The following is an 18,230-nucleotide window of genomic DNA, read 5'->3' on the forward strand; positions in this document are numbered from 1 at the left end:
CTCTGACCCACTTCCCCCAGCTCCAACCACTCGGTTTTTCAGATCTCTCTACAGCGGGTTTATGTGAGGGGTGGGCTGGGCCCATCGAGATTAGACTCCCGGATTTTTCCCCCTTTTGCTCAGGTCTCAAAGTGGCTGGCCCAGCTCTGCTCTCCGGGACCGACGAGACTCGGGAAAGAACCCGCCCCGAGTATTTGAGCCACCCTGAGCCACTAGTGCCCATTCGACCCACCCAAGTGAAGTCCTTTGATCCGAGGTTCATTCTCTCTTTGCTGTTTCCCAACCCTGATCCCATCTCTCCTTTCCCATGCCAGGGCCCAGGATCCCAAATCTCCTCAACCAGGGAGCTGATCCTCCCTGCCCGCTGCTGTTGCTCCTTTGGGTGTGTGGACGTGGCTTCCCGAGATAGAGCGAGGAGCCAGGGTCCCGGCCTTCATGGCGGGAGAGCTTTTCCCAAGCTCCTTGGGGTGGGGGGGCTGTTCGTCGGCCCCCACCGCCTCCGAGACGATGATCCCCGACCCTAGTCTTCAGGTGGGGGAGACGGCCGAGGCCCCCCGTCGCTCAGAACGGTGCCCGACCAGTACAGCCGCAATCTGTGGGCTGGATTTCTGAAGGCAGAGAGCGCGGCTTAATTGACTCAGAGCGAAACTGAAAATTACGGCCAACCTCGGTGCGGAGGCGTGAGAGAAAGATACATGTATTTACATGCAGCCAGCTAGGAAGCCAATAAAAGCTTCAAGGAGCAAGGTTGTCTTTGCAGATAAAAAAACTGAAAAAACAAAAACCAACCCCCCGCTTCCCTCACCGCCCCCCCACCAATTTACTCCCAATACCAGCCCCAGATCGTGGTTGTGACTTTCATCTGGTGAACCATGGAAATGCTGTCTTTCCTTTAGTTCTTGCTATACATGATGCTCATTGTGGTGTGTGTCATCTTCCACATTAAAACCTTTCGAATCCTGTTGTAGGAGTTCCCAGTAGACGTGTTCTGGCTGCTGCCCCCCAGAGCCTTAGCAAGCAAGAGGCTTTTACTAGGCGGTCCGGGGAGAGGGTTGGGCTTCAGAGAGATGCCCAGAGAACCTGGCTTTCCGGGAACACGGATCCTCAGCCTCTTTGGAGCCCGACAGTCTTTTGGGGTGCCCCTTCTCCCGACTCACTCTGGGCATCACCAACAGGTGAGGGGAGAGAAGCAAGGCCCCAGGGAAAATGGTTGTCATACACTGCTGGCCCCTGTGTCATTTTAGCTGTTTTGGCCTCAGAATATTCCAGCTGTCAACACCCCCCCGGGGCGCTCTCTGACACATCTGCACAGAAGTCTCCGCATCTAGGTAACCGCTGTGTAAGCACGTTGTGGGCAGAGAATGTGTTTACCAACTCCGTTGTATCGTACTCTCCTAAGCGCTTAGGACAGTGTTCTATGCACAGTAAGCCCTCTTGGTGAGCGATGCTGCTAAACGGATTGTCCCGGGCGGCCAGAGAGCAGGACTGTAAGCAAAAAGGAAGCCAGGTTTGATTTTTAAGGAGGCAGAGCTGGGTTGTAAAATTTTGCTCCGGCTCGAGATTCCCCACACCTTGCGCAGCCCACGGCAGGGCTTTTTTATGGCAGGCTTACATAATGCCTCAAAATGAGAGGTTTTTAGTGGGGAAATTGACACAAGTTTTCCTCTAATGGCTCTGGCTGCTGGAATAGCACTCCTAAAGTGTGCGGTGTGAGTTATTTCCTGTGAGTTTTGCCGCTACTTCATTTAATCCAAATATCATGTAACTAAGTCCATTAAACAAACTTCTTTGGTGTGTGTGGGTAAGGAGGGAGGGGCAGGGGGAGAAAAGCAGACACAAAATAGTGCTTGGATCAAGGGCTTTTAGCCCCCGAGTTTCCAAAGCTCATTGGTCTGGCTGATTGTGGTGAGTCTGAATAATTTATCTGCCCTGAAACAGAAAAATTGGACCCTGAAAATGGCCTTCTAAGACAAGCTGTCAGTTTCCACTGTCAGGTTCCTGCCAATAACAATCCGCCTCCCCCACCCAGTGACATATTGGGGTGATTGCTGGATTCGTGAGGACTCCTGGCACCACCCCTTCAAAAACGGCCTGCCAGAGGGTCGGCTCTGTATTCGTCCGGGCCTGTGGGTTTGCTTCTCCGAGGGGCAAACGCAGAGCTTGGTGAAGGGGCGACAGCAGAGCCTGTCGTCAGCCCCAGCACCCTCCCTCTTGGGGGAGGACTCTGAGTGCCTTTCTTCTTGTTGTCAGTGTTCTCTGGAACCTTTTAGTCATCAGATAGTGGGAGAAAGAAGAATCTTCTTACTCAGTTTTAAGTGCCTCCTGCAGCAACTCAGCCTCCTATTCAGACCTTTTCAGAAGCTCACGGCTTAATCATTGTCCCTCAAGGACGCCTTTAAATGTTTTCAGACCTCGGCTGGTGGTGGAAAGGGGGCGTCGAAGAGGTGACCGTCTTGCGGGAGGAGCCGTTTACATCAGTGGGGGCCAGGGTTTGCCGCGTCCTAGGCGCCCGCGTAAAACGGGGGTTTGGGCAACTGGCCGAGGGATAGAAGACTAATCTGTGGGGTCTTTGGAACGGGAGTGGAAATTGGAGGGTAAGGAGAGCTTCCGTGGCCTGGTGGAAAGACTACGGGCCTGGGAGTAAGAGGACGTGGGCCCTAATCCCGGCTCTGCCTCTTGTCTGCTCTGTGACCTCGGACAAGTCACTTAACTTCTCTGTGCCTCAGTTCCCTCATCTGTGAAATGGTGATTAAGACTGTGAAACCTATGTGGGTCAAGGGACTGTGTCCAACGCCGATTATCTCGTATCTGCCCCAGCGTTTAGTGTAGTGTCAGGCACGTAGGAAGCGCTTAACAGATACCCCAGTTATCAATCATCATTATCAGTAGCACCCCAATATGGCAGTGGGTGTGGGAGGGGGGTTGTTATAGGCAGGAACCTGATAGTGGAAACTGACAGCTTGTCTGAAAAGGCAATTTTCAGGGTCCATTTTTTCTTCTCTAGTCATGGCTGGGGGCCCCATGGGGAAGGCGTGAGGCATAAATCAGTAAGAAGTGATCAGATCATTTCTTCAGATCACTTCTTTGGGCTCCCATGCCTGGGTTAAAAAGGCTTTGCTCCCTTCTTGGGTCATTTGGTGCTGCCCTGACCATTGTGAATGAGGTGGTGGGGTGGGAGGAACCACTGCTCTTTTGTGGTTTGCCAGAGGTATTAACAAAGGAAAAACAAATAAAAGAAGTAGTTGAGTCCCTCCGGTTCTCCTCTAGCAACAGCCCCGTTGAGATAGGCCTCCCCTTGTCCCTCTGGAGCAGTGTTCAACCTGGGAGTTTTCTTTAGTCAGCCTGGCACAGCACCTCCAGAGCCCCCCACTTTTTCTTTTTGAGGCAGCCCCCCCATGGGCCCCGTTTCTCCTTCCCCCAGTTCTCCCAACCAGTTGACCGGCAGCCCACTAGGCAGTAACCTCGACGCCCGACGTGGGCGCCGGGGCACCGGAACTTCCTCGTTCCGGGTGGGAATTTCGGCCTGGCCCGTGAGGGAACAGGTGAAAGCCTATGGAAAAGGGAGGAGAAGTTCCCAGGGAGGAACAAAAAGAGGCTTTTGGTTCCTACCGGCCTTTCAATAAACAACACTATCTTAGAACATTTGAACAAATGATGTGCTTGACCAAAGCTAAGCACACAGAAAGCCAAATGCAGTGAATAGTAATTGTTTTCTGTTCAAAGCCCTGCTTTGGGAGGCAGCTGCCACCTTTTCTTCCAACCGGTAGGCTGGGGGAAAAAACGGTTGGCCCTTTTGAAAAGGGAGAGAGAGGGCTTGGTTAACCCAGGCTTTTTCCCAACCAGTACAATACACAACTGGGCGTCTTAATGGACCTTGTCCCCTCCTCCCCCTCCCTTTCTCCAAATGCTAATGCCCACAGGTTGGGGGAGAAATAGCAGGTGGAGGGGGGAGAGTGGCAGGAAAAGTCTGGTGTCTTTGATTGTCGGGCGTATGTGTGGGCAGTGAGCCTCACGCTCGAAGGAAAGGAAGGGATGGGGGTGGCTTGTTAATAATAATAATAATAATAATGTTTTGTGTTAAGCACTTACTATGTGCAAGGCACTGAGGTGGATACTAGGTAATCAGGTTGTCTCACGTGGAGATCACAGTCTTCATCCCCATTTTCCACATGAGTTAACTGAGCCACGGAGAAGTTAAGCGACTTGCCCAAGGTCACTCAGCAGACAAGTGGCAGAGCCGGGATTAGAACCCACATCCTCTGACTCCCAACCCCGTGCTCCGGGCACTAGGCCATGCTGCTTGTTGGGTTGAGGTTGGTGTTCGAGGACCAGTCTTTCGGTTCAGGCCAGCCAGTCAATCCAGGGTATTTATTGAGCGTTTACTCTCAGGACCTGGATTCTAATCCCGACTCCGCCACATGTCTGCTGCTGTGTGACCCTTGAGTAAATCACTTAACTTCTGGGCCTCGGGTACCCTCATCTGGTAAAATGGGGAATTGAGAGTGGGAGCTCCATGTGGGACAGGGACTGTGTCCATCCTGGTTAACTTGTATCTCTCCCAGTCTTAGAGCAAGTGCTTGGTAAACACAGTGTTTAACAAGCACCAGACGGTTATTATTATTACTCTGTGCAGCTCCGGTCTTACCAATATTTTCAGTGCATCTGCAGATGCGGGCAAGACCAACCCACACGCTAGCCACTCAGACAAAGCACTGCCATTTGGTAGCGCCCTTCCGCAGGGAGTGGCTTTAAAACCAGGCACCTGGCAGGCAGCCCCCGGGGGAACTTTTTGTCCTCGTCTTTTGCCATGCGGCGCTGGGCCAGCAGAAGGTAATAACACAGAGACACTGGCTTTTTTTGTGTGTATGTGTGCGCGCGCACCCGCATCTGGCCATATTGGAGGACAAATTAACAGATGGAACTGTTGCCAAACTGTGAAATTTCAGGGGGAGGTTGTGAACTTTTACTTGTGGGAAAAATGCAATGCAAAATGTTAACCTGGGAGAGGCCCTAAGCCACCCCCCTGCTTTGCCAGAGGGACCGACTTCATTCGGATACCGTTGACGAGCTGTCCTCTTCCTCGATTTGTGGGGGCGGAGAGGTGGTCACAGCTGAGCCCCACTCAGGTTAAAGTTCTGGGGCCCTATCTGGCCTGTATCACTGTTTTGTTTAATTGGACCCAGCAGGGTAGAAGAACAGAGAAGGAACTCTGGACTTTTGAGTGTGTATTTCGCTCCTGTGCAGAGATGCCTGCACCATGGCAGGCTTTAGTCTTCAGTAGTACCCGCCTTCCCATTGGGCTAGGGAGTGTGTGAGAGGTCTTCGTGTTTTCTCTTGTTTTGTTTTTTTTGTGGTATTTGTTAAGCACTTACTGTGTGCCAGGTACTGCATTAAGTACTGCATTAGATACAAGATAATCGCACTGGGACACAGTCCCTATCCCACATAGGGCTCACCCGTCTCAATTCCCAATATAAGTGAAGATAACTGAGGCACAGAGAAGTGAAGTGACTTAGCCGGGGTCACCCAGCAGACAAGTGACGGAGCCAGGATTAGACCCCAAGTCTTTCTGACTCCCAGGCTGGTGCTCCATCCACTAGCCACGCTGCTTCTCAGCATGAGTTGGCTCTCTGCCCCACGTGAAATAAGTGCCCAAAGTTTCCCGACCACCTTGGTAGGAGCGAGCCTCCTGAGTCCAGTGGTTTTTTCTCTGCCCTCTTGTGCCCCGGCCAGTACCGGCTCTCCCGTTACCATCCCATCCATCTCGGTGTCTACCCCACCCACCCTTGGCCGAACCAATGAGCCGCCTTTCCCCCAACCCTGCCTTCTTCCAACCCAAGACTGAGAAGCCATCCCTTCACTTCCCCTCCATTTGCCTGAATAAGTTGTTACCCAGAGCATACAGTGTCCAAATATTGGCCAACAATTCTGTCACTAATGTCATCCCAAGTTCCTTGAGTGTGTGTCTAAAAGAATCTGATGTGTTTCCCTGGGGCAAGAAGAGATGTGTATTTAATGGGTTTTTTTTTTTTTGTTTCTCTTTTTTGGTCGAGTTGTTGTATCGATCTCTGTCCCCTTGCCTCCTGGCCTCTCTGAGGCATCTGTGGCCCGAGCCTGCTACAGATCTTGCTTTTGCATCCCTGGAATCTGCCTTTGGGCCTTCAGAGCAGTGGCTGCTCTGATGGCCGGACCTTCTAGCCCACGAGTTTGGCTCTCTGCCCCCCAAGATAACCTCAGTCTCTTCTGCAGGAAAATGAGGGTCTTAGTCTCTGAGCCACAACTTCAGGGGTTTTGAAGAAGTCAGGGGCCGGATCTGTCTTGCCCTGGGTCAACTAAGATCCATTACCACTTCTCCCCTGATCCCTCACTATAAGGAGATTCCCAGAATCACCAGAGAGAAGTGTGAATGCTCTGCGACATGGTAGGTGCTATAAGAAATTGCTGTTTGATGAAGAAGGGGGGTGGATCTTCCTAAACTAGGAAATGCTCGATCCAAGATTACCGACTGAGATTTTCACAGCCCTACTCTGGAGGCAGTTGGTATAAAAGTCCACCCCATCTGTTTTTGGAGTCAATACTGGTTTATGTAATTCCCGGGAGCAGAGCCAGGTTTGGTCTAAGAGGTTGGGAGGTGGAGGAACTAATGCCCCAGCAAAGGATGTAGGGATGGAGTTTGTTGACACCTTGCATCCCCAAGAGCTTCCTTCAAGTCGAGGCGGTGCGTTTGGTCCAGCGAACCGGCACCCCTCTCTCTGCGTTGGTGCTCTCCGTGCCGCCCGTGACCTGACTCGCTTCCCAAACGAGTGTGCATCACTGGGGGTGGTAGCAGAACCACTGGATTGATAGCGGTGGCCCAGTGGTCCGGCAACAGTTCCGAACCGGAAATGGAAGTCAGAACTTCATCTCTCAGGATCCGCAGGAGGATTTGGGGGTTGAGGGTGCGAGGACTCACTTTGGAATTCAGCCAGCGCCTTGTGGGGGAACACAGCTTCTGTGAAGTGCGTAGCCAGTTGTTCTTCATTTTGGAACACACCTCTGGTGGTGAAGCTCCCCCAGTGAGGGCTTGTGCAGCGTAAAAGGCCAACGTGGGCTATGGCGGACACAAAAAAGTTCCATCCCCCCGCTGTGATGTTGAAGAACAAATCCAAGCTCTTGAATCATCACAAAATGGCCAAGGCCCATGGGTTGGCCCCCCGGCAGCTCCAGATGAGCTGGCCCTAGTCTGCATCAGGGTTGGGGTGGGGTGGGGGGCGCCGTTCAGACCCCGCTAGTGAGGAGAACCTTCTCACCGGCTTCCCTGGCTCCTGAGAAAAGCCGGGGAAGAGATCTGCAAGAGGAATCAAATCCTGCAGCGTGAAGCGTACGTGAAAACTCTTTAGATGGTTTCTAAACTAGACACGATTATTTTTTTGCCCCGGAAAAGGCTGCTGCATTCTACCATCCACCCAAGCGCTGGGACCCTGTGGGTTCGGTCGTGATCGAGGACTCTGGACAAGATGACCAGGCCCCTTCTCTGTTTCCTGGATCTCCAGTAAACAGGGCAGCCGCTGATGCCCATCTGCTGTAGGGCGAGAGGAGTTGCAGGGGTATTTTAAGATCCCCGGCATCCTGACTGAACCTAGGTAGTTATGGTTAAACAGTCAGCACCCCAGCAATCGGGAGCAACAAAGAAAAAGGAGGAGAGGTTAGAGCTAAGGTCACGTTGCACCCTCCAGCTAACAAGAAGAATGTCTTCCCCGGGGGCTGGTAGTGACATTGGCCCCAAGTAATAAAAGAGGTGAAGTGGCAACCTGCCTGGCTGTATAGGATCAAGCAGACTAGCTGCTGAGGGGGACGGGCTGATTTGGCCTTCAGACTCGCCCTTTCTCTGAACCGGCAAATAAAGGATGCCAACCAGTAGGAGGTCAGGAAACGTCTCAGCAAGAGAAGACTGTCGCCGTCGACCGTTGGCTCTCACTGAGGGATGTACTTTGACTCCCCACCCCCTCACCGCCCATCCCTTCCCCATCACCAATTCATAAGGCAGAGGAAGCGGCAGAAAGATTATAAGGGAAACGATAGGTCAGCAGGCACAAGCTTACCAAACAGACCTTAGAACCGTGTCGGCTAATGGGGCTGTTTCGTGCTGGACGGCAAGCAGAAGCTGCCGTTGACCAGAGAGATTGTTTTTTAGTTGGAGTACTCTCATCCCGTCCAGGCTCTGGATGAGAAGGCAGTTTTTGGAGAGGGTTAGCATTCGCAGACCCTCCCCCCGCTCCCCCCCCGGCCTCCGATCCCTCCATCTCCTCCAGCCCCGTTTGCCACCGTGCCGCCTGACCCATTTTGCCAAGCCCTTCACGGAGCTCAATTGGGCAAATGGCTGGTGACAAAAATCAATGGAAAAGTTGGTCTGGGAGCTGAATCTGGGCTGCCGAAAATAACACGGGGACTCTATTTTTATACTGCCATTGTCAAAGCGATGTGTTCCGATTTGCGCAGCTCTCCCATCTCCTAATGCTTCGAGGCCGTACTCTGTCCGGCGGACAGTGTGTACAAGTAATTGGCACCCCCTGGGTCTGTGGGATTGTCACTGACTTAACCAGAAAGCAAAGAGCTCAAAACCGGGAGACAACTGGGACAGGCAGACAGACGGGCTGGCGGAGCGGCGCGGACTGTGGGCTGGAAGGGAGCGGGAGACTGAAAGGCCGAGGTGAAATCGGCTCCGGGCACTGCCGACCAGCATGGCAGCCCAGTTGGAGAAGGCTGTGAGAGGGCTGGGGGAGTCTGCGGCGGATTATTTCGGCCGCACTCACCCCCGTGGATCACTGGCAGTGCCTCCATCTTGGAGCACGAAGGACGACGAGTTATAGAGGGCGAGAGGAGCGAGGAAGCGAAAGGTGAGAGATTTCTTCGTAATGAGAATTGTTCAGAGCCAGTGCAGCTCCCTTCCCCCTTCCCTTCCCTTCATCAGGTGGCTCTTCCACACTCTTCAAAGCCAAGGGTCAGACAACTCAAAGAGCTAAGTGTCTCGCTGCCTGCAAGAGCAGTAGTCGGGTGCTTTCACCGCCGTCTTGAAATGTGCTCTCTCCGTGTTTTCAGGGTCCGACCGGAGCAGGTGCCAGCTGGGGAGCACTCGGGTTGGAGTCGAACTGAGGTCTTGGGAGAAGATCACCACCGGCTCCTGGGCAGAACCCACTTCCCCCTCCAGTCGTATGCTGGGCCGTCTGCTGCAGGACCCCCATCTGTGATGCCTTTTGTGGTCGGAAGGCCTGTGCTTCGCGGTGGACTGCCGCGGGTCCCAGAGCTGTCAAGCCGCCGGGAGGACCGCTTCCCTTCCCGCTCCGTCCTGGGGTTCGTCCGGAAGCCCGCAGGCCGCTCGCGACCCACCACTCCCCTGGGAAGAGGAAGCTCCAGGCCGGCACCTCCCGGAGCTGCGGAGGAGCCGGGCGGCCAGGAGAACCCGGAGATCTTCCCGGGACGAACCGCAGGTGGCTGAGTACTGGAAGCTTCAGCCCAGGGACCTCCCCAGGGACCCTAGACCTGCAGGGGGCTCCAAATCAGGCGAGCCAGAACCAGCCAGTGAGCTCCGGGTCCCCGACGCCAGAGCCGAGGACCCTCGGGCCCCAAGGGAGAACCCCGTCCCCAAACAGTGAAGTCTCGAGCGCCCCCAGACCCTTCGTCCGGGACCCGCTCTCGAAGAATGACTCCCGGGAGCCCGGAATTGGGCCACTCGCCTCTCCACAGAGGTAAGAGCTTCTGGAGGAGGGAGGCCCCCCCCCCCCAGGGGCCCCCGTGGACTTGGTCAGCGTCTCGACTGGGGCTTTGCGGAGCATCGTACCGTGCCCCACAGAGGCCGTGTGGCCGCTCAGACGGGCCTGCTCTCAGCAGCACTACCCTCCAGGGCCCTCAGGGATTAATTGGCCTTTGGCTGGGTAGGCCTGCGGTTCTCCGGAGGAAAATCAAAAGCCGCCATCAGCCCAGAGACCCCTCCGTTCAGGGAAGGCGCGGACCGCTAACAGTGCCGCCCGAGTCCGTCAGCGGTAGGGGAGAGCCGCAGCGAGGTTGGAAGTCTCCCATTGTGGTTCTGCAGTGCTTCGTACCGGGTCGCAAATCCCCGGGCTGGCGACAGCTAGCGTGTCCCCTCTCCACAGGGCTGACCCTCCCCCCCCCCCCCCTGCCACTTCTCTGTTTACATTCTCGATGGGGTAACGTGTTTCTAGTCCGAGGATGCCGCGTCTGGTCCTGCCAATTGATACTCCACCTGCTGGGCTGGGGAACACCACGTACAGCCCAGCCAAGAGATCTGAGCCGTGAATCCTGCTCACCCCCCAGAATCTCGAAGCAGCGATCGAGGAAGACGTTACCAGTCGGCTTTCCCCATTTTCGGTTCTTGAGGGCCCGTATCTTCAGGGTGAATCACGGGGGCTCAGGTCCCCCAGGGATTGCTGGGTCTTGTTTTTGCTTGTCTCTGACAGTCTAGGTGGGTTCTTGCTCTCTCTCTTTCTCTCTCTCATCACTCATTTTCTTGTTATTTCTGTCTCTCATTTCTCTCTCCTTATCTCTCACCACATCTTTTCTTTTGTGTGTGTGCGTGTGTATGTGTCTATATATATATTTAAATCTATCCCCGTCCCCTATCACACTGTCTCTCACATCGCCTTCTGTTTAGTGTTCCGTGGAGCCCAGGAAGAGTAGAAAAACTTCTCTCACCCCAGTGTGGATGGAGGAAGAGGAGATGGGACAGTTATTAAGCAAAAAGACCTAGAGTGATCGGGACCGGCTCAGGGACCCGGCGTCTGGTCACCGTGCCCGATGCCACGCAGTCCGCTGAGCTGTCAGCTCTAGGAGGTCCTCGGCCTATCTCTGGGGAGAGGGGGTTGGTGGCCAGACTCACCCGTAGTACGAAAGGGAGAGGAGGAGAAATGTGTGCAGTGCAGATCCCTTCTCCCGCTCATTAGCGCGAGCTGGCTGGCGGGCTGACAAGTCACGCCAGTTGGTCCTGCTCCCCCTGAAATTCTATAGGGGCCAGTAACTCTGGCATGTAGAGCAGAAAGAACTGTTAACCACAAATCACTGTTGTCTTTGTGTGTGTGTGCGTGTGTGTGTGTGATGCCTGCAGAGCTGCAAAGGCGTTGCATAATGCATAATTGGAATTAATTTTTCATTCCTCCAAAAATGCCTGCCTGCATCTCTCTCTCTCTCTCTCTCTCTCTTTCTCTCTGTCTCTTGCATCCCAGGATGGATTTGGTGTGCACACTGCCACTCCAGAAGTAGAAAGGCATATTTCCAGGTTTTTCTTTCTTTCTCTACTAAGGGGGTTGGGAGAGGACTTTTAGCTGCTCTTTTCAGACAAGCAATCTCCTCTAGACGGCAAGTCTTCCGTGCTCCCTGCCCCAGAGATCTCGGCAGGCGTACAATAAAGCATCGCAGATTGGCCAGTGGGTGCTGGGCTGAGAGAACAGTTTGGCTCAGGGCGAGTTTGCCTTCTCTGTTGGTGAGCCGAAAATTCGGTAGTGTTCTATCTGAGAGCCCGGGGAAGTGGCTCTGAAATGCATCTTCATTTTGCCACTGTGGCAAGTCCCTAGGGATCGATCATCTCCCTTGAAAGCCAGGAAGGGAGGAGGAATGAACAGGCGTGTGTGTTTTCACGGGCCCGCTCCCCGCCAAGGAGTGAATCACCTCCCATCCCCCAGAGAGAGAGGAAGCTGGTCTGTTTTGGGGGAAGAAGGGAAGCAGCATGGCCCAGTGGAAAGAGCACGGGCCGGAGAGTCAGAGGACCTGGGTTCTAATGGAGATCTGGGGCTCTGAGGCAGTTTTCAGGCCTTCGTTTTGGTCCCAAGATTTGCCAGGCATTGGATAGTAAGGGTTCCAAACTTAAGGTCAATCACTGTCATGAGGACTTTTGCTCTGTTCATGCATTCATTCATTCCTCCCACTCCACCCCCGCTATCCAGCTATCTTCCACAATCATTTATTAAGCGCTGATAGTGTGACCTGGGGAGGGTGCAAGAAAATTAATTACGTCCCTGGCCCTCGTGGGGCTCACTGACTGAAGTTGAGTGGACAGACCCACCTAGGGAAGTAAGACGCTTCAAGAGAAGCTAAGTTCCACCATTCCAAAATTAAAGGCCAACCCCTTGGAAGGAGTCCTCAGGCTCCTCCCTGCTCTAGGCGAGACGCAGATCCAAACTACCAGTATCTTCCCAACGTTCCAGACGCTTCTGCCCGCTCTCCACTGTGGCTGCAGGTGGAACAGAGGAAACAGTGTGTCTTAGTGGATAGAACATGGGCTTGGGAGTCAGAAAGACATGGGTTCTAATCCCAGCTCCATCACATGTGTGCTCTATGGCCTTAGCAAGTCATTTAACTTCTCTGGGCCTGTTACCTCATCTGTTAAATGGGGATTAAGGGTGTGAGCCCCATGTGGGACAGGGACGTTGTCCAACCTGATAGGAAGTTCTTAACGAGTACTATCGTTATGATTATTTCTCAATGAAAATAACCCTTTGGACATGAGATCTGCCCATAGTCCTTTGGACCCAGGCCTCGATAGCACTATGTTTAGCTCTTCTTGCCCCACCTCCCTTCCTCTGACCCGTGGTTCACTATAGAGCCTCAGCAGCAGCTCCGTTTCCTCCATCTTTTTCTCACTAAGTCTATGATACCGCACTATTCCTCTTTCAGATGTTTTAGCTTCTGACTCTTGGCACCTCTCCCAGACTCTCTCCGTCCCCTCCCACTCCCTTCCCACCCCAGTGACCCTCGGGGGACTCTCTAATGCCCGCAGAGTTCCCGTTCCTTCACCTGCAAAGCCAGTTTGGTCTCTTAGAGACAGACGAGTCAGAGAATTGGTCGTCAGAGAGAATTGGTCAGCGACTGGCTTCATACGACGGTGGTGGCGGGGATGGAGGTAGGCAGTGGATGAGGGCAGTTTGCCTCTGCTGAGTAGCATTAGGAGCTCGGGCCGGGCTTGAACCAAGCGCTCGCATGCTTAGTGCGGTCTGTAGCCGGGAACGCTGGCCAGTCGATTAGCGGCGATTGACAGGTGATGGGCCGCCCGGCCCTAGACACTCGGGACAAGAGAGCAAAATGAAAACGACGGAAAGAGCTGGTCCCTCCAGGAAGAAGTGAAATAGGGGTGGCGTTTTGGCCTCTGAGGTTCAGTTGGTCCACGCCAACTTCACCCCAGCCGATGACTCCGCCATCGGGAATTGGGGCAGAGTTTGGGTCCAACCTCAGCTGTGTTTGCCACCACGTAGGCTGCGAGTCTGTAAAATGCCTGAGACATGCGAGGGGGAGTAGGAGGGCACTGTCTCTTCCACTGGTTTGATTTTGATTAGACACGGTGGTAGGTATTTTTGAAAAACACAATTGGTTCTTAAATCAAAGCGAGCCGAACGGTGAATTTTTGTGAATCATGTCTTAATAATAAGCACATGTTCCCGGAGTAGCACCATTGTCTCCAAATCTGTCCCACACGTGGACGGCACGGAGCAAAATGACTCGAGGTGAAATGTCCCGTGTGCCCCCTGCGGCCGCCTGCCCTAAGGGAACTAGGTCGTGACGGAGGAATTTGGAGGAAATTGGTTTTGTCGCTTGGATTACGGCCGGGGCTGGCCCCGCGGTCGCTGCGGAGGAGCCCATAAGCCATGGCCGAGGGTCCCAACTCCAAAGAACCGTTGGTGGGACTGGTCCCCCTTCTCGGCCTTCTATTTCAGGCCTCTGTGAGTGGGCCAGTTGGAAAACAAGGCAGGTGAGGCTAACTGTGCACAACCGGCAGTCTCCGTGCCATTCATCAGCATGAGAACTCTCAGCCACTCCTAGGATCAGCTGGGCCGCGGCCTCAGACCAGCCAGAAGGGAAGCCAGGCTGGCCCAGTCTGAGGACTTAGAGTTAGTCTTAGTCTGAAGGGCTCCAGCCCAACCCATCTGAGGCAGCAGAAAGTCACTCTTGTGTGGGTCAGGTTTGGACCTCGACGTGATTAGGGGTGTAGAGGGGAGCGGGAGCCCCTCTCCTGGGCCTCCTTGACCCAACGGAGGAGCAAGACAAACCCCTTGTCGAGCTGCAAATTCACATTGCTATGTAGAAGTACCCAGGCCCCCGTATAGATGGTACAATCCAGCGGGGCCCGCACCCTTCTGGACTGGTACATAACGCACCACTCAGCATGCATCAAGTAAGATGCATAAGTGTATCCCCTCCCCGCCCCTTAAAAAAATCAGGTGGAGCCTGCTAGAGAGAACCCAGCCAAGAGAAAGTCGCCCAGCGGACTGGGGATGGGCCACACCCACCCCCTGGAGCTTCAGCCCACGTGATGTGAGCCTGTTGTTGGGCAGGGATTGTCTCTATCTGTTGCCGAATTATACTTCCCAAGCACTTAGTACAGTGCTCTGCACACAGTAAGCGCTCAATAAATACGATTGAATGAATGAATGAATGAATGACACGAGCAGCAGGTCGGAGGTCGGAACGGGAAACTGGGTGGGAATGTGCTCGTATGGAGCTGGAGAAGAAGGAAGCTAAATCTAAGGGAGCTGGTTGGTGGGGAGAAACCGGAAGCCAATGGGCAGGGACTCGGGGGAAATTGGAAGGGTGCAGGAGCCTGGTGGAGAATCTGTTGGCGCGAAGGGGAAGCAGGGCCTGGTCATTTCTGCCTGCCTCCTGTCCGCTTGCCCGTCGGATCCAAATTCTAACAACTCCCGGGAGAACATCAGTAGAGTAGACTGTAGACGGTGGACCAAATCCCAGCCTGTCTGCTCAGCCTTTACCCTTGCGTCTGGGACGTATTTTTATCTCCCTAGGTCCACCAGACGCCCTCCACTGAGGAGTCCTCAGCCTCCGTCACTCTGTCCAGTCCCCTGGCCCTGAGCCTGGCCGCCACCAGGAAAGCAGAGACGCCCCTCCGACAGAACGCTACGTCAGGCCAGCCTCGAATCCCCGAAGAGACGACCCCAAACCCCGGCACCCCCCGGGGAAAAGACGCCGGGAAAACCCAGATGGTCACGCCGGTGCCCAGTGGAATCGCCCGCAATGAGAGCCTCCCCGCCACCCCCGCCTTGCCCACCTCCTCCCCAAGCACCACCGCATCAACCCCAGGTGAGGCAAGGGGGAGAGTCCCGGGGGTTGGGGGGCCCTTGGTGTGCTGGAAAAGATGAGCGTTGCCCTCATTTGAGAGAGGAAACAGACTGTTCTCAAATGGCCTCAGAGACAGAAATCCTGCCAGCCGTGCCCCGCCCCCTCTTCAGTAAATAAAACAGCAGCTCCTATTCTCTCGCTTGACAACCGTACAACGTGTCGGGGATTTACGGGCCTGGCTTTCTGAGAACCGAGCAGTCTGGGCCACATCTCCTAGCCCCCGAAGAGCACCGGTTCTCTGTCCATTTCAGTGCCGTTGGTCGGGGGAACGGAGCAGACAGAACCCGGGGGAAGAGAGTGTTGTTGGAGGCCAAACTCCCTCTTGCCATCTCAAAGGCCGGTAGTAGGTCAGATGGTTGTCTCTCTGCTTTTGACGAGCATCTTTATTTTTAAAGCGAGCCCGCAAGAAGAGAGATTTATTCATAGATCGTTGCCTTAACAACATCGGGTCTGCCCTTCCGGGGTGCTTTTCCTAAGCACCGGGAGGAAATGGTTAATACAGAACGCTGAGCCGATCACGTCCCGGAGAAAAGCTCGGGGGAGAAAGTCAAAGTAAACAAAATCGAGATGTTTGACTCTCCTTTTTCTCTCCTCTTCTCCTCCCGGAATCTAATTTGGTGGTGATGTAACGCCTAGTTGCCAAGGTTGCCGCTGAAACGACGCCTGTGTGCAGGCAGGATACCTGAGAGGCTTTGTATATTTGCGCCGGGCTATGGTTGCACGGCAATAAAGAGCATTTTCTTGTCCATTCAGCTGCCCGGGAGGACAGGCGGGCTTCTCTCCCAGAGATGGGCTTAGTGAGGCCGCCTGAGAAGCAGCGTGGCGCAGTGGAAAGAGCACGAGCTTTGGAGTCAGGGCTCATGAGTTCGAATCCCAGCTCTGCCACTTGTCAGCTGTGTGACTGTGGGCAAGTCACTTAACTTCTCTGTGCCTCAGTTCCCTCATCTGTAAAATGGGGATTAAAACTGTGAGCCCCTCGTGGGACAACCTGATTCCCCTGTGTTTGCCCCAGCGCTTAGAACAGTGCTCTGCACATAGTAAGCGCTTAACAAATACCAACATTATTATGCCGGGCCTGGGTGGCTAGCAGGGCTCAGGACTGGGCCTGACCGGGAGAGGCTGACCCATGCATCCCCCTTGGGCCCAGATCTGCTCCCAGCGGCTCCCTCATGGTTGTCTGTTCTCTTCTCCTTGCTGCAGGGATGAAGGAGCTGGTCGTGTCCGCAGGGGAGAGTGTCCAGGTGACCCTGCCCAAGAACGAAGTTCAGCTAAACGCGTTTGTCCTCCCGGAACCATCAAAGGGTACGAGTTGGAGGCCCCCAGATCCTAGTGGTGGGCCTGTTACCCCCTGGACCTCCTATGCCCTCAGACCATCGTTGGACCATCGTTCCTGCCTGGGAGGGAAGCGGAGCACAGCTGGGATCCAGTTCCAAATCTTCTCCCCAGTGGAATCCTTCTCCCATAGATCTCAGTTTCCCCACAGTCTTCCCGATTCTCACAACCTACTTCAAGTGGTTTATTTTTGCTGCAATATATAAAACTAAACCCAAGTGCCCCGATCCATATTTCTAGCCTCCCAGCTTGAGACTTCTTCATCAATTCATCCACCTCCCTCCCGCGAAAGGTTTTTTCTCCCCCCCCACCCGCCTGCTGGTGAGGTCTGGTTAGAGATGTAAGCAGATCAATCGGCCTTTAAAAAAGATCGAGGTGAAAACGCAGCGGCAGTATCCCTTCAGCTCTAGTTTCACTGGGTTCGCTGTTGCCGACCCCACCCCCGCCAGACTCCAGGCAAGTCTAGCTCCCTCCCTCTTCTAACCTAGGGCCTCCATTTTGGGAGGGGTTCATTTAGCCAAGTTTGCCAGCCCCGAAGCAGTTGCTCCCAAACCTCTCTTGCCCCAGGGTGGGCCCCTGGATTTCTCCCCATGAATCACTGAAAGGGGCAGGCCCTCTCTCCTCCGTCTCCCAGTACCCATCCCAGCAGTCTGCGCCCCGAGGAGATCCTGGAGCAGATTTCCCTTGGGGAGCTTCCCCGCCTTCATTCCCCAATCGTCTGTCCTCGGGAAACATGAGTAAGGACTGGGGAAAGGGGCTTATGGTTCAAGGTAGTTCTGATAATCTCTTCACGCACCCACCTGGGGCTCACTGTCTCAATCCCCCTTTTACAGATGAGGTAATGAGGCACCAAGAAGTGAAGCGATTTGCCGAAGGTCACACAGCAGACAAGTGTCAGAGCCGGGATTAGAACCCATGACCTTCTGACTCCCGGGCCCGTGCTCTACCCACTCCACCATGCTGCCACTAAACACCATAGTGCTTCTAATTCCACAGTTGTTATTATGTAGGAAGCATGCTTATCAAATGCCATTACTATCATTATAATTATTAACCCGGGCACTTTGAAGCAAGTAGCCCCGACTTCCTGCCTACCACTTCACAGGTAATTTTTTGTGTAGGTAAAAGAGGAGGGGACAGAACTGATTGGCCCCTCTGTCCCTTTAAGATAAGATCAGATCGGATTCAGGTATAGGTCGCAAAGACCTCTTGGAATTGGGAGGTTTGTGGTCACCTGGGATAGGGGAGCCCTCGTGGTTGAATGTACATTGGACTGGGGAAGTGGTCACCACCAAACCCAGCCTCCAAACCCTGGAACCTTTTTTCTTCTGAGACTGACTTCTCCCGTAACTCAGCCTGCTCCCGGAATACCACCTTCCCTCAGGCTCTTCTGGGACACCGTTCCCTCCCCACAGACCCGGCTCCAGAGTCAGATTCAGCAGCGCCATTATTTCTGAGCCTTTTTCAGGGCAGTCTTCCTAGCCCAGGACCCCGTTCCCTGATGCATGGGTTAGTGGATTGAGCAAGGCCCTGGAAATCAGAAGGTCATGGGTTCTTTTCCTGGCTCCTCCGCTTGTCTGCTATGTGACCTGGGTCAAGTCACTTCAATTCTCTGTGCCTCAGTTACTTCATCTGTAGAAGGGGGATTGAGACTGCGAGCTCCACATGGGAAAGGGATTGTGTCCAACCCGATCAGCTTGTATCCACCCCAATGCTTAGTACTGCGTCTGACACAGAGTAAGCGCTTAACAAATACCGCAATTATTATTATTTGTGCTTTTTGG

At 54.0% G+C, this 18,230-nt stretch overlaps 1 protein-coding gene across 6 annotated transcripts in view; it reads left to right on the plus strand.

The window, feature by feature from the left end:
* KIAA0319L (KIAA0319 like) overlaps positions 1–18,230 on the plus strand; it is a 52,650-nt gene that overhangs the window by 12,437 nt on the left and 21,983 nt on the right. For 5 of the 6 annotated variants that reach the window (XM_029081552.2, XM_029081554.2, XM_029081555.1 and 2 more), the window contains exons 1-3: positions 9,186–9,725; positions 14,781–15,075; positions 16,315–16,416. In XM_029081552.2, coding sequence (XP_028937385.1) covers positions 14,976–15,075; positions 16,315–16,416 — 202 coding nt within the window. In that variant the 5' untranslated portion in view covers positions 9,186–9,725; positions 14,781–14,975. Of the gene's footprint in view, positions 1–9,185; positions 9,726–14,780; positions 15,076–16,314; positions 16,417–18,230 lie in introns of those variants that run through there. The other variant, XM_029081553.2, reaches the window with a different exon arrangement.

Source organism: Ornithorhynchus anatinus, chromosome 16, assembly GCF_004115215.2.
Source record: "Ornithorhynchus anatinus isolate Pmale09 chromosome 16, mOrnAna1.pri.v4, whole genome shotgun sequence".
NCBI classification, from domain to species: Eukaryota; Metazoa; Chordata; class Mammalia; order Monotremata; family Ornithorhynchidae; genus Ornithorhynchus; species Ornithorhynchus anatinus.